The following is a 21,749-nucleotide window of genomic DNA, read 5'->3' as shown; positions in this document are numbered from 1 at the left end:
GAAATTTGTCCTTACACCCTTCTGCTGGTAAACAAAACCACCCCTGGTCTGCACAGCACCACCACCCACACACAAACATCCCCAGGCTCGTTAGAGAGATCACCCTGGTGTTTATCAACACCACGGGCTTCAAAACAGGGTCAGCTTGGCTGTGCAGAGTGGTGTTTACAGCACCATCAGTGAGCAGGGAACACAGCCTAGCCCTGCACTAGCATTGTTTAAACACTATCTTTAACTTAGTGTATTCATTAATTCAGCAGTTTAAACCGTTTCAAGGAAACTTATTAAATTCCCCTGTATGAAGGAAAGGAAGATGTTTACGTAGTAATTTCACTTACCCATAAGTATTTTGTAAACCAAGGCTCCTCCCTCGGCTGAGAAACTCACCAGGAAAACATTCAATTCCTGTGCTAAATAATTTTTTTTTTTTTTTAATTTTTAAAAATTTAAAAATTGAAATTTGTCACTGTTGAACCAGCTCACCAAGGAGCCTGCTAGCCAGGCTGCACTCTGCTCTGGCCTTTTGTAAGGAGCAAATTCCAATAATAGTCAAAGTGAGCTTACCCTGGCGGAAGAGACAGGATCTAGAAACACAGGTAATAAAAAGAGATACTGAATGTCCCTTTTAACTATTCTGAGGCCGGGCATCTTATAGAAAGACATGAAGACTTTTATACAGTACAAGGAAGAATCAGGTAAAACTTTCTGCAGACTCTAGGCAGTTCCAATGGACATGTGATACACGTGGCATGCAGTGCAATAAAGTGTCTCTAAAAAGACAAATGTACAGAATGAAAATGAGTAGGAAAAAGGGATCAAAACAATTAGACAGTTTCTTATTTAGCCTAGCGAAATCTCTAGGGAGACCTCGCATCTGCTCAGGTTTCAAAGCAGTTGGTACCCAGAGCCTCACTTGGGGACAGTCATCAGCCATCCTCTGCAGCCATCACAGCCCCTTGAAACTGTTAAAGCATTTCACAAAGAACAGAAAAATGTACACAGACACTTGTGTCCACAAAGGATGGGTACACAGATGACTCTGGAACAATAGCATTAATATTCACGTTCATTTTCCCACTGACAAACTCATTACCTCTCTTATCCAGCCTATTCTGACACATTAGTTATCAGAGCAGCTCATAAGAACACAGAATATCCCAAAAGAGAACTTCAGGAGAAGATTAATTAAATAACCGATTATTCTTTATGTTGAAAAAAGTAAAGACATGCACGTACACTTCCATGTGACAAGCTCCCCGGGGAAAAATTTGTAAAATAGGCATAAAGTGTTTATTTAACTCAGAGAAGCAATTAAACCATTAAGAAGAGCTCAAAGTAGGCATTATGCTGATTATCCCTTAATTACGTGCATTCACAGCAGTGACAGACAAGCTGCAACAATAACAACTATGTTACCACAGTAATTTTTTCCTGACCTGGGCACATTCTACAACAAATCCATCAGCAATGTATATTCCAGCTGATTTAAGAGTGATGGTCCACATTGTTACCAGCATGAAGATATCCATGGCTGCTGCTCCCAAAACCAAGTTAAACACACCTGAGTTTATTTCAACACAAAGCTATTTATTTATGTCCTTCTCGTGATAGAGCATGCAATGCTAATGAGAGCCTAATTGCAATTCTCATCTCTGTTTACTCTGCCCTAATTGCAGCCCCGCACTCCTGCACTGTCCCCTCCTAGCCAGGGCTCAGGACCCCCAGGGTGGCACAGGAGGGTGGCACAGCTTGACCAGTGCTGCCAGGGCAGGACTGGCAGCAAACACAGCCCAAGGAGTGCCCTGGGTGAAATCCCAGCTGGAGGAACCGCAGTGAGGATCCCAAACCTTGCGCTTCCCTTGGATCAAAGGCAGGGACGCGGCTGCAGCCAGCACAGACACAGCCTCCAAAATGCCACCACACCAAAGGCATGGAGCTGTCACCCAAAGGCAGGAGCCACCCAAAGGCAGCAGCTGGAGCACTTTTTCCACCCAGCAGCAGCATCCCACCACAGGGTGAGCAAAGTCACTTCAGAGCTCTCCTGGCAGACAGGAACGTGTTCCACTCCAGCCCCGGCAGGGCAGAGCGGCTGCCAAGGCATGGAGTCGCCAAGAAAATTACAATATGATAGTCTTAATTACACTAATTGCGTTTCCTGGTATTGAGGCAGGATTAATATAGCGTTTCTTATGCTAGATTTCATAAACACAATTGGTTTCAGCTTAACTCTTCGTAATTGTATTGCACAGTTCTTGCAAACAATTAGCCACCAATTATGTTCATTTCGCTTTGCAGATGACTGATAAAACATTCCAAATATCAGAATTTTCCCCCAAGGGAGGCAAATTACTTCTAACTTAAGTAACCTTAATGAAGCCTCGGTGAAAATCCTGTGGGCACATCACCCAAGGCACTTGCTTGCCATTTCCATGTTTGCACCAAGGATTAGAAAAACTTCCACTCAGAGGAAGAGCCATGGCCAGAATGGCTTTGGAGAGCTGAGTGACGATCTAAGGTGATAAAATGACCATATATAAATACAAATTAATAAATATATACACACATACATATATTTGAATATGTATATTTTTACAGTTGTACATAGACACCTCTTTTATGTAAAAGCAGATGAACATATATACACAAAGACACACACACACTTGTACACAAATACTTGGTTTAGAAATCAAACATATTTGAGCCAGTGTACATCTCAAGTCTACAGGTGCTGGGAAATGGACTGGAGGGGTCTAATTAATGCCCCACTCCCACCCTGCTCCCCACAGTCCCATCATCAAACCCAAGTGCTCACACAATTGAGAATGGCAGGCATTGTGTTTCAGGCCCCTCCGCAGGCACAGCTCCAACATTCAGAACAATCCAGCCAGAAATGTTCAAAAATGTTATGGTGAGATAATATCGTCTGCTGAGACAAAAATAGTCTTTTATTACGTTACACAGAGGTCATCTGCAGCGACCTCGCCGAGATGGCATTTGGAGAGCCTCACCCTCAGCAGCAGCAGGCAGGGTAACCAAAACTCCAAGAGTTTCTAGGAATTTTAGGCTGGATTTTTATAAATAACACAGTGTAGCTTTGCTTAACATGTACACCACTTAAAGGGTGAAGCTTGGATAAATAGTATACAGATAGTTATAGACCAAATGGTCACTTATTAAACTCTTCTTGAAAGCTGTATTGTTGAAAAAAAAAACCCAAAATCTAAGTACTTTGAGAAAAAAAAAAAAAAAAAAAAAAAAAAACAAAATCTAAGTACTTCGAGAAAAAAAAAATAAATTGTAAGCTCTTGTTTGCCAGTGCTGGCAATACAAAACCTTCCCATAACATAACAATTAAAACATACTTTGCTAACAAAGCTTTACACCAGGGTTTCTGCACAGGTTCTTTTTTCCGTACCTGCAGGGCCACAAGCCCTTCACTTGCCAGGATAAGCAAAAATAAACCTTGCTGGTGAGTAATTTGCAATCCTTCCCATACACACTGATTAACATGGTTCTGTGATACCAGTATTTTATAACATCTCCTCTATGGGGCATATTGACAGGAAATTAACAGCAACCCAGAGAGCAAGGCACTCCTTGTGACAACCCATCTACACTCCAATGTTCCCCCACCTCATCCCCAACAGAAACAAGAGGAATAAACTTTGAAAGAAAACAGAGCAAGGAAAAAAAACCCAAACAAATCACAAAACACACCATCAGAACTGTTGTTAACAACATAATCAAGAAGTCAAAAGTCATATGCAGTAATCAAAGCCAGCCTATAAACAAAGCATGTGCAGAACCCTGCAGCTTTCCATTATAACACATGGGGTGCATTAATAAAAAACTAAATTGCACAAATTATGACAACTTGGTATTCTGTTGAATATTGAAAAGATAAACCCCAACAAAACTCCCACTCATCTCCAGGAGCTTGATTTTTAAGTAGTATTTGAAGCTCTCTGACCCAAAGAAAGGAAAAATCAAAATTAAGTCTTGTGGTGCTTAAATGAGTGAATCACAGAGTACGTTTATTTGTTTCTAGGATATTTGTCCTAAATAATTTGGAATATTAAATCAGATTGTAGATTTACTGTTAAACAACTATTACTGATACAGCTGGATGGCAGTCTACACACTTTGAGGTTGTCCACAGTTATGCAATTTCACACTGGTTAATGTGGTTGAGTGGGCTTTTTCCTTTCCTTTTTGTTTTGAAGCCAGTGATGCTTTCATTACAAAGCTGACTGAGCGATTTATTTCTGTAACATCATCTATTCCTCAAACCTCTATTAATGAAAATATTCACAACACACAAAATGAGCTGCTGATGTCACAGACCCAGAATCCACCCTATGGCAGTGACCACGAGAAAACAGTGGTGCAGAAGGAACAAACAAGACTCTTTAAGATATGATCACACAAATTGTATCTAAATATAGAAGGGGTTTGACTGTCACAGTGAAAGCTACCCAGCCCCAGAAACCTGATAACAGCAGAATCAACAGCTGATTCAATACAGCTTTCAACAACCTACACTGCTTTTTTTGGGGTTTTTTTTTTTAAATGGTGGGAATAAGTACAATTTGAAATTTAGCAAAAGCAACAATCCATTTTACATTCTTTACCATTTAAAGTCAATTCATTATTAGCACTTATCCGAGCTGAGATTTGTTTCAAAATTAAAAATGAGAAGCATAATACTAAAAGCCCAGCAAAGACTCTAAGTTACAATGTGCTTCATCCCTGTCCCTAATCCACATCTCCTACATAAACAACAAACACGAACCAGAATCACAGACATTAAAGAACAAAAAGCATGGGAAACTCAATATTTGCCTGTGATGAGGAGTAAAGGAATTTAATAAGGATAATTCAATAATTTCATTAGTCTTCTGACCAGTAACTATAATTACTTCAGATTAGGAAAGTTGACTATAACTGCCTTACTAATTCAGAACTATAGCTGCACTAATACACTGTAAAAAGACTAAAAGCACTGACTAATGGATTTGCAATGTCTGTAGCCTGTGGATCTTGGACTTGAAAATCCTGCCACCATTGACTGGAATGCACTAGGTCCATACTAGGAGGATTAGCTGCATTTAGCAGGGCTGACACAACTTCAGCCTTCATGCAGATAACCCACACACTCACAGAGATTCCTTGTGTTTTAGGTAGACATCTAGAGACATTGGGAAACTTAAAAATTGATAGTATGCTGATAGCAGACAGCTTTCCCAGGGCCCTTGGATCTACCACAATTCCTGAGTCTGTCAGACATATATATATACACACATACACATAAGGAAAATAAGGACAGACACAAACCCCAAACACAAGTCCTGCATATTTACAAACCCAAAAAAAGTCTGAAATTATAGCCCAGACCGTATGTTCTAACAGTTGTCTTTAAAGTCTGCTGTCCTAATTCCAGAGATCAACGCATTTCCCAGCAGCAAATTCTTAGGCATTCCAAAAAAATACACAAAAATGTCTCCATTTTAGCAAAGGACAAGCTTCAATAACTGCATCTCTGCTCATCTGGGTGCCGTTCTGCTGGGAAGCAGGATGATTGGTTTTTACATATGTACAAACCAGAATGGTTCAAGTCTTAATTTATTTCTCCTGCAGGGCTGCTGTGCCCTGAGGCCACGTCAGCAGGACACAGCACTGGCTGCCAGGTCCCATCCCAGGCTTCCCCAGGGACCAGGGGCTGGGAGAGCCTCTGGCCATCCCTCCAGCTTGGGTGGCCACAGACCAATAGCAAAGGTCTCAAGAAACCCTTGGTTTCCACATTTCATAGAATTCCCAAAATATCTCCACCTTAGCTGTATCTCTGTCCCTTTCAGTGTACTACAAAACAGTCACAATTAAGGATTTGGAAAGATTAAGCCAAATTAAAATTTAATTACATACCAAGATTTTTTTTCCTTTTGATTTGTGTCAGGGGAGTTATAACAAATAACAAATACCAACTGTAAAGAACCAGCTATTCCACCCTGCAAAGCTACAAGTGCAGGTGCATCTGGTTCAAGATTTAATCACACACATGCAAAATAAATTTCCATAATTATTCTTAGCATTATCGGATTTAAAATGGAGAAGCTAAGATTATTCACACAGTAAACAACGCATCCCATTGTTTACTCTTGGCTTCTTACATGGCTTCCTATACTTGATTGTGGTGTGCTAAAAAAATAAAACCATGAGATGAGCGGGGAATGGTGGGGTGATCTCACTGACAATAACATGGGAAAGACCTGCTCCAGGTTAGCAACTCTTTGCTCTCTCTTAGATTCCAACACATGGTTCACAAAGATGTGAAAGCCTTAAAGTTGTTTATTGCACATGAAAGGTATAAAGGATACATCACACCACAATTTTCTAAGGTGACCAAGCACTGAAAGGGCAAAGACCCTATTTCTGACAGGCAACAAAAACATCAGAAATGACCCAGAGGATGAAAGGTTCCTCTGCAAATTCTGGTATTTTCCAGCTGGGCAACAAGGTGAAAAAAAATTAACAGTGCCTGTTATGATCATACAATTAGCAGCTGGTGGTTTATATCCATGCACCATGGATAACATCCCAACAGGAAAGGCACAGCTGATCCCAGGCCTGGGGACATGTCTGTGCTACAGAGCTGAATTTGCTGAAACACTCAAGTGACCAAACCCAGGAGATGGTGACAATGCATCTAAAGAATAATACTGAGTCTGCTACAGATATTTTAAAAAATATTTTGGTCAATACAAAGGCTGATTAGACACTGACATGGGATTAGTACCAGTTATTCTTAACCACAGCTTTGCTCTGGAAGATGTTTATGCAGGTATTTCCTCATTTGCCCATTAATAGAAAGAACTTTAATAAATCAAAAACTTGTTTGTGCTACAGGAGAGCAATGGGTATTGCAGGCCTGGCTTTTCCATCAAACACTAAATCCAGACACCAAGTACCAGGAGTCAAAGTAAAGTGGTGTAAACGTGGAGTAAGAGTTACGTTTTAAAACTTAATAGGGTGAAAAGGGCCCTCGCTGGTAAACCGAAAGAAACTGAGCCAAAGCTTAATAAACAAAGTGTAAACAAAATCTATTTAATACCAAGAGCTGTGCTGTAAAACACCACCACACAGACTGCTCTGCTGCAAGCCCTAATGACCAAAACAGTCTGAACTGAAGCTGCATTTCCTACAGGGAGTTTTCCATCCCGTGGAACCAGCCTGCCCACCAGCACGTAGGTGGAAAGAGCTGAAACACTCTGCAGAAACCAGGAGAAACAGAACCAGAGCTCACCCAGCATCTCACCCCTCCCTTCCCTGCCACAGCCAAGCACGTCCATCCTGTCCTGCTGCCATGCACCCTGGCAGATGTCCCCAGAGCCTTTCCCCAGGAGCTGCCTGGCCACATGCAGCCCCCAACTACCAGCAGACCCAGGTGAGAAAGGACAAAGTTTCTTTCTGCCCTGGCAAATTTAATGTTCTGATCAATGCAGGGCTTTGCAGCATACTTAGAATACAGTAACAAATATGTTTCTTAAAATGTAACCAAGGGCCAAATTCTGATAATTCAGGTGATGCTCTGGAGAGAAGCAGGTACTGAACCAAAGGGACTCCTGCTCCAGCCTTTGGATCTCACCAGCACACAGGCAGTGCCTGCCCTGGAGGGCCCAAAGAACCTTCCACCTGCAGATCTCACCAGCTGCTCTTTAATAAAGCATCTCCAGCCTTCTCAAGCCTCTACAAAGCAGCAGGACTTCAGGTGCTGCTGCTCTTTCATGTCAGAGTGAAACCACGCCAGGTCCACTGATGAACAGCCCTACATCTGCCTCTGCCCCTGCCGAGTGATGGAGCAGGTGCTCCCAGCTCCTGATGCACCTGGGAACTGGCAGCCCTGGGAACACAGCCAGCTACCTGAGCCTGGCTTTTTCTTCTGTCTCCTCAGGCTTCTTTCCTCCCCAGCCTCTGCTGTGACCTCCCGAAGAAGTGGGATCAGCACGTCAAGGGAGGTGATGCTCCCCCTCTGCTCTGCTCTCCTGAGACCTCACCTGGAGTACTGCATCCAGCTCTGGGGTCCCCAGTGTGAAAAGAAGGTGGAACTGTTGGATAGAGTCCAGAGGAGTTTCAGGAAGATGATGGTAAGGCTGCTATGGAGACAGGCTCAGAGTGGAGCTCTTCAGACTGGAGAAGGCCTGAGGAGACTTCAGAACCCCTTCCAGTACCTAAAGGGGCTCAAAAAGAGCTGGAGAGGGACTTTGGACAAGGTTATGGAGTGACAGGACAAGGCTTTAGTCAAAAAGAAGGCAAGTTTACATTAGATAAGAAAAGGGAATTCTTTGCTGTGAAGGTGCTAATACTCTGAAACAGGCTGTTCAGAGAAGCTGTGGCTGCTCCATCCCTGCAAGTGTCCAAGTCCAGGCTGGGCAGGGCTTGGAAGAACCTGGGATAGTGGAAGGTGTCCCTGCCCACGGCAGAGGGGTTGGAATGAGATGATCTTTAAGGCCCCTTCCAACCCAAACCATTCTGGGATTCCGTGATCCATCTGTTCCCTTGTATGTGCCCATCACCCCTCTCATCCCCCGTGTCTCTGTCCCCACCCAGTTCACTCCTCAGGTACCACTCACTTGCTCACACTGTGTCCCATCTATTTTCAACTCCTTCCTCCCCTGCAAGAAACTGACTCACTTCCTCATTTCCATACCATACAGGAAAAAAAACCCCACACTTTGTCTGGTTTGCCTGGACTGTACTAACAGCCTTATTTCACTGACACACACACTCTTCCTATACAAATATACAGCTGTAAAGCCTTTAATATTATCCATTCCTTTGCACTACCACACCAAACCACACCCACCCACCAAATTAAGGGAATAATAATTCCAGGAAATCTTTCATTTCAGAAACCACTGCTAAATTTTTTGCATACTTCTGGTCTTTTTCTTGAGTTACTCACTTTTAGAGACACAGAAAAAGCAGCACTGAGATTCAACTGCATTCTTTGTTTTACAAGATAAGAAGAAGCAAAGACTTCAAGTTCAAGCCCCAATGGCAAAACACTTGAAAACATCCCTTGAAACAAATATCAGTATTAGTAAACTGTCTATGTTTTTATCCTGTTTTCATTTCAAAATGCAACCACCCAAAAGCAATTTAGGTCCTTGCCTGCAGCAGATATTTATGCTCCAACATAACTGCACCCCCTCCACGCCATTACACATCTGTACCTTGTCCTTGAATAAATCTCAAAAGCCAGTTTAATGCAGAGCCTTTCTCACCTTATGCAAGGGTGAATTCCCCCTGTTTCAGGACAGAATTAAAGCAGAATCTTTAACCCTTTAGCATGTTTGTTTTCTTTTCAGGTCAATTTTGTTCTTCACTATTCCAAACCTTGTGCTGGCATACAAGACAAAGAGGTGAGTTTCAAGAGAGCATTTCCAGCAGCATGGCTTAGGCAGAATTTACCAGGAATTCCATTTTTTATGCCATCAGCTGCGTTTCTGCTACCTGCTCTTCTACTTTGTTACAGGCTTTTTGCAGCTTTATACGCAGAAAATTCAGTTTGGTTTGTGGCAGAAAATGAGATCCAGCTTGAGGACCATTAACATGGATGGCAATAAAAAGGACATTTAGCAATAATTGAGCAATTCTGTGTGATCCATGGATAGCCTGCATACTCTGTACATACATATTTCCAACATGTGGGTGACAAGCAAGGTCAAGTGGCACCAGAACAATCATTCTGCCCATGTTATTCCTTCCACAGTGGGTGTGACAGCTTGGCATTATTGCCTTCCAGGAGGAAAAGGCTCTGAACAGATTCTCAAGTACAGCTTCACTGCCCCAAACTATGCACAAACAGTCAATTTTTGAAGTGTGAATGACAAAACTCTCAGGCAGCAACAAAAGTTCAGATCTTAAGATATTGGCTAAAAACCTCATCTTTAATCAGCCACTAGGGAAATGTGAATTTCCCCAACATGTCAGTTTCACATGAGATCTATTTATTTTGAAATTTAGAAAGCAGAATTTGTTATTTTTTTTTAATTCAGGGGTCTGTTTCAATTCCACTCTGTAGTTACCAGATCCAGGCTCTCACCCTGCTCTATATTTCATTTATTGTGATTACCACAAAGCACTAGCTAGAAGCAATCTTTCATACAAAGGAAATACAAGGTTCACAGTTAACAGCTGAGTAAAGAAATAGCTGAGGATATGCCCTGCCCTTGTCCTTTTCTTGCAGAGCTAGCAACAGTCAAGTCCTGAGTTTTTGACAAATAAAATGGGAATATGTGAAAAGGAAATGAAGCATTTAAAGTATTGACACATTTATGAAGTATTTAATACCTGTCAAACTTTCTATAAAGAGCAGCTTTTAAAATACTGATGACAGAGCATATACACATGATCCATCCTGCAGAGACACTGAGTGGAGATCCCAAACCAGTCTCCCTGAACCCCCAGAGGGGCAGATTTGCAGTCAGAGCCCCAGGCTCGTTCTGGGTGTTTGGCAGCCCAAGGTGAGCAGGGAAATCCCAAAGGAAGCACACCAGTGACTTGCCATTAACACCCACATGGACTGAAAGGAACAAAGACTGGCCATGGCATCACACATGAATAAAGTATGTGTTTTATGTTTCCATCCATCCCCCAGGCCAGGTAGCCAGCCCCAACACCCAGCAAGCGCTGGGGTGTTGCACAGCCCAGCTGTGCCTCCATCCACACAGGCAGCCTCAGGTCTTGATCCAGCTTCTAGCAACCATTCAAAAATTAATCTCAATTAATCCCCAACATCCCTTTTCTTTATTCCCTTATTTGGCTGTTTTTATAAAGGCTACAGAAGTCACATAGCACAGCATCTCTGCTATCACATGGGAAGGAGAAGGCAAATCCTGAGGAAGTCAGACAACAACACAACTCCTGCTGAGAGCACCTGGAACTGTTCAGATGCTTCCCTAAACAACTCACCACGTGGGCTGTGCACTCAAGGGCTGGATTCCTCCAGAAGACCTGATTTATTGTGGGTTTTTTCTTTTTTTAATTTATTTTCTCTTTAAATGTCTTCTCAAGGAAACCACAGACCCTCTCCATGCCCACTGACCAGCTGAACTTCTCCCAGCCACCACCATCTCCAAGAGCTGCCTAATCCAGGCCCACACCATGATCTACAGGGCTGATAAATCATTGTCTTAAACAAGTCATCTTGAACTATATGCAAGCAAAAAAGAAGAAACAATGAAGAGAGCACTTGCTACAACACCTTACAGCCTCAGTTACAAATACATACTTATTCCTGTTTTTTATTATTTAGGAGTTATTATTTTTTAGAAGTTTTCACTGATTATCTTACTGCTGCAACCCCAAGGGACTGGAAGAAGTTTTTCTGTTTGAGATTTCTCCACTGCTCCAAAATGTCAGAAACATTCAAATGTGCATCTGTTCTTTCTGGCTTAAAACAGTGATTACTCAATTAGTGGCTAATTACACTTCAGGGTGTTTAAAACAGAGGATATTCCACAGAGGTTTTCCTGAAGGAAGTGTCTTTCTTCCAACCACGGTAAGACAAACGAAGATTCACTAAGTCATCTTCTCTGTAGTTTTTGCCTCAGTCCTCTAAAGCACATTGTCACCAGATACACCACAGCTGTGGCACCAAACAGGGTTCTGGACACAAAGTGGGGCCCACAGGACTTCCAGAACTGGCTCCAGGAGCACAACCTGAAGATTTCATACTGCTCAGAAAGTCATGCACAAAATAAAAAAGAAAAAAAAATTAAATTCTTCTACATAAGCAAAGTTAGCTGTCCCTGCAGAAGGGGAAGAGCTTTCGTATATCCTGAAGAATTCAGTGTTACCAAGCCTGACATCTCAAGTTTTTATTAACAGCATTCACTCCCTGCACTCAGGAGAATCACCCAATTTGTAATAAAGCCATCCTTCACACTCTGAATATTCAACAGCACATCTGATGTCATAACCCTGAGTACGTGGCAGTAAGGAAAAAGCTAGAATCATCTATTCCACAGGGAGCTACCAGCTGAGAGCACTGCCCAAAAAGAGACTTTCATGCTGCCTTAACATAGTGCTAAAATTATTCCTTATCCTGCTAATCATAGTGCAATGTGGGAGCATTGGAAAATGCAACATTATTGTCTGAGTGCTGCCCTATGTACAGGGAACAATTCACCTTTAAACATACCAAACATTTATAACCTTTAAACACACCAAAAACTATCACAGGGGGAAAAAATACACTAAGTTTTGTGGAGCAAAGGGGTGTGTAATTTCCAAAAACACTGCACACAAAATAAGCCTGTCTACTATAATAACCTCAGAGCACAAAACCAGAATTGTCACAAATCCAAATAGTATATTTAGTATATTTGCAGGCTGATTACAACAGATCTTCTGCAATAGATCAATATTAAGTTCCACAACTGCATGGTAAGAGCAGCTTCACCAAAAGAAAAAAAAAACCACCACCACCAAAGTCAGGCACTTTACTGTGTTTGCAGCGTGTACTTCGTTCAGCAATAAAAATATTTTACAATAAAGTAGGATCAGAAGCTTTAGCTTGAAAAGAATATCAAGAATTTTCAGGCCAAACTGAAAGAGTGTATACAAATAAACATGAGCCTTGGCAGTCAATACTGCAGCTATAGCAAATAAAAGGAGACAATCTTATGCTAGAAATTCTAAATCAATTTTATGAAAAGCTGCTGATGAGTACCAAACAAGTCCCACTGGCACAAACACGTTAAATTACTGGGAATACAGAACCATGAGGTTTCAAGTTGCCTTCATTTAAATACACTGTCTGAACACCACTTTGAGCATGAACAAAATTATAAATAAATGGGGTCATAATTATATTTGTAATGGAAATCTTTCATGTACTAAGCCAGAATAAAGCATTCTTCTCAAATAAAAAGAGTAGCCAGCTTTATTCCTCTGTTAATTGCCACATGGACCAATTTCTTACCACACAGCATGTCGGCTTATAAATCTCAACAAGCAGCTTTAAATTGCTGTTATTATTGCTCATCAAGACCAAATAACCCTGGATGGGGCTCGGGGAAGCTTCTGTAACGTCTATCTCAAACAACTATTAATTCATCATTTCCATGGGGATGGAACTTGAAGCAAGAGCCACCCACTCCTCCACGGCTTACATGGAGGGGGAGTCGCAGAAAAGATGCAAAGAGGCTGCAAGATTGCACTGATAAATAACAGAAGAGAGAAATCCTCCTGGACTTCCAAGAAATGCATGACTCATTCTGAGATACTGAGCTCCTAGAATACAGAGAGCAGCCACGTCTGCAGGCTCTCACTCCCCAGTGCATGCCCAGAGCTGCAGATCACGTTTTTGGAGAGAGGACAGAACAGGTATTCCATAAAGCAAAGCCATGCTCATCCACATCCTCTTACCTTGGATGCACTGGAGGGTTCCATCCTCAGCCCTTATTGTAAAGGTTTCACCTGGATTAACTTGAACCAAAAAGACCTGCAGAAAGAAAAATAAACATTTGTTTCACTGTGATCTCCAAAAATGAAAATCTCCCAGGAGCAGTAACCGTGCTATCCCTTTTCTGAAAGGGGTGGGGGAGCAGGGAGGGCACAGGCTGGCATCTTACACTGTGGGTGCCCGACTTCAGTAGCAGGCAGAGATCTGAAACCCACCTACATTTTAAGAGCTGAAATGAAGATGCAACTGAACTCCATACAGGTGAGAATTATGGCTTTGAGTTCCACACCAAAATCTTGAGGGTGTGTTTAACTTGGCCAAATGCTGGTAGCTAAGGATATAAATCTTCAGATCACTGGCACATGAGAACAGAGAGTACACGAACCCCAACAAGCAGCACCAACCCATAATGGGATTTCAAGTTCACAGGAATAAAAGTTTTTCGCTCTGGGGAATTGATCCATTATGTTTTCAAAAATTTAGATTTCAGTCTTGCACATAATAGATCTCAGTTAAGCAAAACCTGGAGGCATGCACACAGTTAACAGCTGCACACAGAACCAGTAATAAACTGTTTATTAACAAATATAATATTTTAAAAATAATAAAACTACCATTCCCGTTCTCCCAGTTCATCCCAATCCTGCAGATGATGAGATAACATAAGGATCAGGAAACACCAAAATAAGTCCAGTTCATAGGATGTTGCATCATCTTTATAAATTTTCAGATATCTGAAACCATGGGTTTAAAACCTGTGATTTAGAATCCTTTCTTAAATGGACAGTATCACTGAGGACTAGAGACCATTTATCCCACCTTGCTGCTCATGAAACTTTGACTAAAATACTTTAAACACACTTCTGCTAACTGCTTTGTCAGAAGTTCAATCAAGTTACAAATTAAATTTTCAATTTGCACCAAAATTAATCTACATTTTTTTTTTGTGAGAGCTCTCTCTAAATCTAGGTCTGGTCTTTATATTCTGGGACATCTGCATGCAGAATTCAATCATTCAATCTGCAAAGAGAGAATCTTAATTCATGTTGTGTTTCTGAATTCCTTAAGCCCAATGCATAAGATAATTATTACCTAGATGACCTTTTGAATTACAGTAATCCTACAGAAACCCATTATTCCACCAACATTTTTAAAGCTCAAGCTGGAAATCAGAAAATGACATATGAAAGCCATTATGTTGTCTGGAACAATCATTTCTCAGGGAGCACTGATCAGGGTGGATCTGGTCCAACACACAGAGCACAATAAATGGTTCAGAAAAGATAAAAGGCACAAAGCCATTCCATCCCTAATCTCCAAACAATCAACATTTAAGTGACAGCATTTAAGTGCTCTTCTGCTATGAATAGGCATGAATTATCCACCACAGGACATGGGCAGCAGGTCAAAAGATGTGCAGAGCAAAGCAATGTCATCCAGCTTAATTAAAAAACCCAAATAAACAAGAATCATAGAACTATTTCATCAGCTCATTTGCATTATGTGTCTAAACCAACAGCCCTAAAGCTGGTTATTTACTAACAAATTGGGTTAACATCAGAAGCCCCTGCACACCTTTAGAACTTTGGAAGAACTTGGTTCAGCTCCTCAAAATACAGACTCTTAACTCTGATGCCCTGTGCATGTAAAGCTCCATCCTTTCACTAAAGCAGGACAGACAGATTCCTGTTCCTACCCAAGGTACATGCCTACCCAGAGTTATCAGATTTACAAATTCCTGTCCCAGGAATCCATCACCAGCACAAGTGTCCACATCAGCACACCAGCTGTGGTCCCTTAATAATTCCTTGGGGTTCTGCATTAAAAAAGGTGATATTACCAATCACAGCTGTTGCTTTTGATGGTCAAAATGAAGCAGCATCATCCTTGCCTATCACATGGGGTTTTAAGACAAACAAATTGTTCTAGTAACAAATTTGTTTCCTATAGAGCAGCAGCTGCACAGCTTTGTGCCCCCATCACGAGCCTGTGGGCAGAGCCTGGGACCTATCTACAGTAGTTTCTATTAGAATGTTATAGATATGGAAATAACTCCTTACTGACAGATGCTCAAATCAGCCACCTTTGGAGCCCAAGAAAACATTTACAGGCTGTTGCTGGGGGAAGGCAGCAATATCAAGAGCAAACAGGAATAGCCAAGGTGTGACTGACATGGGTCAACAGTGGAGCAAGGGCTGGGCACAAAGGGAGAACATGAAACCAAAGTGGCCTCAGACCTGGGAGCAGGAACCATCAGGCATGATGCTTCTAGAGGCTGCAACCCATCCCCAGCCCCTCCTTTCCCAAAACTGGAGTACTGGGGTGCTCCCCACAATCCATCCCACCACCCAGTCCCCTCCATGCTGCACACAACCCCCCAGAGCTCAAAACTGCACAGCACTGATCAAAGAGATGCAGAAATGAGGTCAAAGCATTAAAGCCAGCACATGTTGAGTATTATATATGGGGCACCTTCCAGCCAACACCCCTGACTTGTCCCAGTTGCCTGGGACAAATAATGTCAAGGCACACTGCAACTTCTTTTGGTTATACACACTAAGTATATGAAACTAATTCCATGACTTATTTTTCCCCATGTCCTCATAAACAACAAAACCATATTTTGCAGCCTGGAACACAGCTTCCCTCTTTCTTTTCACACAAGGGATCTTCAGGAGAAGCCTCGTTTCTAAAGCTTTTAATTAAAAAATCTGAGGAAAGCAATAAAAAAAGTGTAAAGATAACATCTCTATTTTAATGAAAACAAACCCAGATGATCTTTAATTGTGCTGTGCCTCTTCCAATATTCATCATTCCCAAGTATGCATAATTATGAGATGGCAAGAGAGGAGAAGAACTTGAAGGGTCACTTGGAGCCCTCACTGCTGGCTGGCAGCATCTCAGGGTGTGGTCTCATGTCCGAGGTCACCCCAGCCCACTTCCAGTCCTTGGCCTCATCCCATCCAAAAAGCTGGAGCACATGACAGCTGGGAGCAGGGCGTCAGCAGCACAACCCCAAAGGAGTTTTCTTTCCCCCAAAAAGCACTCGGATGTTTAACTCAGCAGTTTAATCCACCTGGGGGCAAAGCCCAGCCGTACCTGCTGCATCCTCAGAGAAAGCTTGCTATCTCCATAAAGCTCTTTTTGCATTTATTTTGCATTTAAGAATGCCATTCTATTTCATTGAAAGTCATGTTTGTTGAGTGATGAATGTTACGAAGTTGCATAGCTACTATAAATATTTATAATCCCACAGAGCATGTCCAGACTAAGTTTGCAGGACAAGCCAAGCACGTGTCACTCGTGCCTCCCTTGCTCCCACTATCCAACTCTCGTGGCCAGGGGAAGAGCCTAAAAAAGTGCCCACAAAGGTAATGCAGGCATAAACTCAGGTTCAGAGATAAACAAACTGACTCTGGCAAGTTTTGGATTGCATATTAGGAAGAAAATTTTTACTATGAGGGTGGGGAGGCCCTGGAACAGAGAAGCTGTGGCTGCCCCTGGATCCCTGGAAGTGTCCAAGGCCAGCTTGGATGGGGCTTGGAGCAGCCTGGGATGGTGGAAGGTGTCCCTGCCTGTGGCAGAGGGTGGAAAGAGATGTCCCATCCAACCCAAACCACTCTGTGATATAAAACTACAAATACTGTGGGGAAACACTCTCATATAAAGGCAGAAATGCCACCTGATAAGGACCAAGGGCATACGCTATTATCTCTTTTGTACACTACTGGTTTACTTAGGCAAGATTTTGAGCCCACAGTAGAAAATTCACACTCAAGGCAGGCCATCACCTGCTCTGTGGCCCCTCACACCAGGGGATGTGACTGGGATGACGTTCACCTGAATCCACGTGATGCAACTCAGCCCCAGAGCTCACTTGAAGTATTTCCCCCTTTTGAGAACATTTTCCTCACTAAGGTCAAAGAGCAGCTTGCAGGGCTTAGGCTTATTAAATCCCCACAGTAAATATTTTCCTGTGTGGTGAATTTTCCCTTCCATGAGACATATCATGCTTCATACAGCTGGGGAGCACAACATCATAGGCAACACCTGGGATCCAGCCACAGGTTCCTCACAAATGCTTTAAACCATTAAAATTTATTGTAATTACAGTTTCTACGGCACATAGCTTATGGAATGCATTGCATCTTTTGGGAGAAGAAAATAAACAAACCAATCACCCGTATCCATTCCGTTATCTACTTTAAAAGACTGTGCCCCAGTAAATTTCCAGGTGCATCCCACAGGAGGGACAAGGGAAGTCACACCATTCCGTGTGCAACACTCTTGTCAGGAACACATCCCTCAGTCACACAGAGCAGATAGGCTAAACACTTCCAGCATCTCTTCAGTAAGAAAAATCAGGGAACATGCTGCATCTTGAACAACAAAGCTGACGTTTTAAAATGAGTACTTCAACAATTGTATCTCAAAAAAACTTTTTTTTTTGACTGGACAAAAAATAGAGGTATTAATAGAGGCATGAAGCAATTCAGTCAGTTTACCACGAGTGCTCTTTACAGCAAGACCCACAAGTGGCAGATCCTGAACCTCCTCATTTATCCAACCTTAAAACACACACACCAAAGAAGCAGTAAAAATAAAACAAATTAATAAATCGAGAAACCACAAAGAAGTAACTAAGTTTTGGCAGAAAGTTCATTCGCTCAGCTCAGATGCTGTGGCTCAGTACAAAACCCAGTTAAAAGTGCTTCAGTTGTTTGCAAGGTGCACAGGAAAGCACCAAATCTTGTTCCTTATTCAGCTGTACTCTTGTCTCCCTCATTTAAAGCCTGTGACCCTAAAAGACAAGAACAAGCACACACAGCACTATGTACAGTGCCTAAGCTTCAGCCAAGTGGTGAAACCACAGGGTAGGTAAACACAGCTTTACAAAGAGCAGGCAAGCAGAAAACCTGCTGCACCTCTGCAGGTGCAAGGAGTGAAGCAAGCTGAAATAAAACTTGCCCAGCTAATTAGCCCAACATTCTGTACAGATGTGCTGTAGCACAGCTAGCTGCCCCTCCACTTTATACTCCAAGCTTTTTAGAGCTTGTAGTGGAGTACCTACAGGAAACCATTGAAATTCTTGGACCAAAAGGTTAATTATTGCTCCCTGAATCCCCTAAGGAGTTACAAGTGGATTAGAAGCAGAAACAGCTCTGGAAGCAACATGAAAGCATTAAACACAGCAGTAGTGGAAATAAAGTGTGGGAAACTAAAAAAAAAAAAAAAAAGTCAGTGCTAGAAACGCCATTTTGGGTAGTCTAGAGGAGAGGGATTACTGTCAAGCAGGCAGAGACACTCCTTGCCCTGCCTTGTGCAGCTCTGCAGCCCTTACTCTCAGGAAGATAAAGAAAGGGAATGTTCCCATGCAATTGCCTTACACTGCAGGCCTGTTTTGAGATTTGCCTTTTGCATCACTCTCCAGCTGGCTGCTGGCAAGGCCAAGGTGTTTCACCAGCTCCAGTCTGCTTTATTCTGTGTGTAAGAACACAGGTCTTTTGAGGAAAGGCTTTTCCCTGGAGCTCAGCATTTCCAGGCACAGCTCCTAATGCAGCTCTGTGGTGCTGGCACAGCTGAGGCTCCACAAATCCAGTAACACATGAGGGGGAGCAACAGCCAGAATGCCCAGAGCAGCCCATCAGAGCCTCCATTCTGTCAGCCCCAAAGCACGGGGCACTGACCTGCCTGCTGGCCACGCTGCAGCCTGGAAAACTCCACACTCCTCCTCCTCCACCAGCTCTGCTGTGATGCCTTCTCACCACCAGCTTCTAAAGGAGACTGTAATTACACCCTGTAAATGTGTGTCCTCCTAAAGCTAGAACCTATTTATGGAGTCATATAAACCATCTTTCTTAAGGAAGTCATTCCTGTGTGAATCTATCCTGAAGCTTCTTCCCACCTCAGAAGAAACTAAAATAAATCTCTTTCAACAAACACTTAACACTTGTTTCCACGTTACAACAAACCACGTTAAGAGAAATTAACATAGTTCATTTACAAAGATCAAACAAAGCATTTATTCCAGTTTAATTCCGTTTTTAGAACTGTACTTTTAAAAAGCGAAGACATCACCTAAAGCTTCAGGAATAGAATGAAAGTGACAAAGCATAGAGGTAGTTAAGCTTTGCAACAGAGAAGGGCACATCCAGACTAGAACCCAAAAGTCTCATGGAAAACTGGTATTTCAGCTACAGGTACTTCAAGAAACAAGGAGATGAGATCTAAAAGCATCATCCAGCAAGCACAGAGAAGAGGGACCTGGCCCAGAACTGTTCTGAGTTGTGCTTGCATAACACAGCAAAAGCAAGAAGCAATGAGCTTCCAGTGCACCTGCAACTCTTTTTAATGCACAACATTAGAAACATGAGAAACTACTTTAAGGGCAACAGAGGCATCTGCCAAGCCAGGCTGCTGAATCAGAGATGGGGAAATGGAAGGACTGGGCTTAGAGCACCATCTCAAAGGAGGGCTCAGAAGATTTCACTTATTCTTTCTGTAATACAGAAGGACACACTGACAGGACAGTCTGACCTGATAAGTGGTTTCCAGCAAGGAAAAAAGTGTGTACTTAAAGAACAATTATCCTTTCCAGTAGGAATAAGATTGTTCCTTCATCTAAGTGTACTAATATTGGATTTGTTAAATACAGCCACTGAAAGCATTCCTTTCTGTTTTTTCATGTCAAAGCACACTTCGCAAAAATGACTTAACAAAACCAAACTAATCACAACAATGAAAGTCTACATCATAATGAGATTTCAGATAACTAAAAATACTTAGAAGCTCAGCAGGAAAGCAGATATTATTCTTCCTCTTGAGGTTGGTCTAACTCAAAACACAGCTTGGAAGGAGGAACAAATTATCCAGGGAACAAGTAACAGAATGACCTTTTATATTGACTCAAGAAGGACAGCTTGCTTCTACCTTTGTTACAATACTTTGCTGAAATTTCTCACGTTAAGGGGAGAACCAAATCGAGCAACACAAAAATATTTCCAGGGTAGATAGATGTTCTCCAAAGAGATCCCTTAACCCCAGATGACATATTTGGGAACCTGTCACCCACCAGCTTGAACCTCCACGCTGTATGGTGACATGAAGGCATCACTGTGGTCTCATGATCATTCCACCAACTTCTGATTAAGCTTATTAGAGAGTATCTCCCAGAAAAAGAAATAAAAGCAACTGTAAAGTTGCCTTTGGTCAAAAACCCACTCAAAATCCACACCTGCTTCTGATAATGAAGCACAGGCCTGCTGAGAAGGGTATAGTGAAGTAAGCAAAGAATAGCAAATACTACTGCTATTCTCCATTTCTTTTCTTACTTCCATTTTTTTCCTCATCTCAGCATTTTTAAAATCTTAAAATCTCACCACAAATGCTACTAAGATGTCTGGACAAGAGTGAGCACAAGTAAATCATAAGACTAACTTCCTGCACAGCCCTCAAATATGCAGCATTTATAGCCACTGTTTCAATTCCACTATTTTCACTTCAATGAACACACACACAAACGAACACATCCAATTTAATGGTACACTTTAATCATTGTTTTTCAAGTCTTTTCAGCGTAAAGGCAGATTTCTACATCCCAGGAAGCACTCTGCACTCCCTAGCGCTATGGAAAACCATCTTCCCCATCTCGAAAATATCTTGTGGACCCAGAAAGAGTTTATTTGAGCCAGGCAGTTTCTGACCTGCTGTGATCCATCGCCATTCACGATGTGAGGCATCATGGCCACCTCCCCGTTCAGCAACGGCGGCAGCTCCAGCGGGATCTGGTCGGTCATCATCATTGTGACGTACATTCATGGAGAACTTTCCTCAACGGACTTCCTGCAAGAGAAAGCAGCAGTTGAAGAGCCTGCAGAAGCCCTGCTGGACTGCAGAAGGTCATTCTGCCATTCAGGAACTTCAGCAGGAGCCCTGCTTTTGTAACAGGTGGTGTACGGGAGCTCAAGGCTCTGAACGGAGCTTTTAACTGTTACATCAAGAGCACAGAAAGTCAAGTTTCTATGCAGAATTCCAAAAACCAACTGGCCAGATTTCCACTCTTTCCCACAATTATAAACCTCAGCCTTCACTGCTGAAATAGGCAGGTTCTGAGACACTGAGTTCTGCTCTTAAATCACCATCCTGCTTGCTGCCACATCCCTGGAACTGCGTCACCAGCAGGGTTAAGATGTTACAGCAATTTCACTCAACAGCCACACTTCAAAGCCAAACACCTTTATTTTCTTTCTAGGGCCCTGTAAACAGTGTGAACTGCCACTAC

General features: G+C 42.3%; 1 protein-coding gene across 1 annotated transcript in view; it reads right to left on the bottom strand.

Annotated features, from left to right (window-relative positions):
- FNDC3B (fibronectin type III domain containing 3B) overlaps positions 1–21,313 on the bottom strand; it is a 149,599-nt gene extending 128,286 nt beyond the window's left edge. The window contains exons 1-2 of the mRNA XM_041405889.1: positions 21,172–21,313; positions 13,432–13,507 (exon numbers count right to left, since the gene is read on the bottom strand). Coding sequence (XP_041261823.1) covers positions 13,432–13,507; positions 21,172–21,282 — 187 coding nt within the window. The 5' untranslated portion in view covers positions 21,283–21,313. The remainder of the gene's footprint in view (positions 1–13,431; positions 13,508–21,171) is intronic.
- Between the last annotated feature and the right edge of the window lie 436 nt (positions 21,314–21,749).

The sequence above is a fragment of the Onychostruthus taczanowskii genome, unplaced genomic scaffold (assembly GCF_017590055.1).
Source record: "Onychostruthus taczanowskii isolate IOZ18803 unplaced genomic scaffold, ASM1759005v1 scaffold24, whole genome shotgun sequence".
Lineage (NCBI taxonomy): Eukaryota > Metazoa > Chordata > Aves > Passeriformes > Passeridae > Onychostruthus > Onychostruthus taczanowskii.
This window is presented reverse-complemented; position numbering and strand designations above follow the sequence as displayed.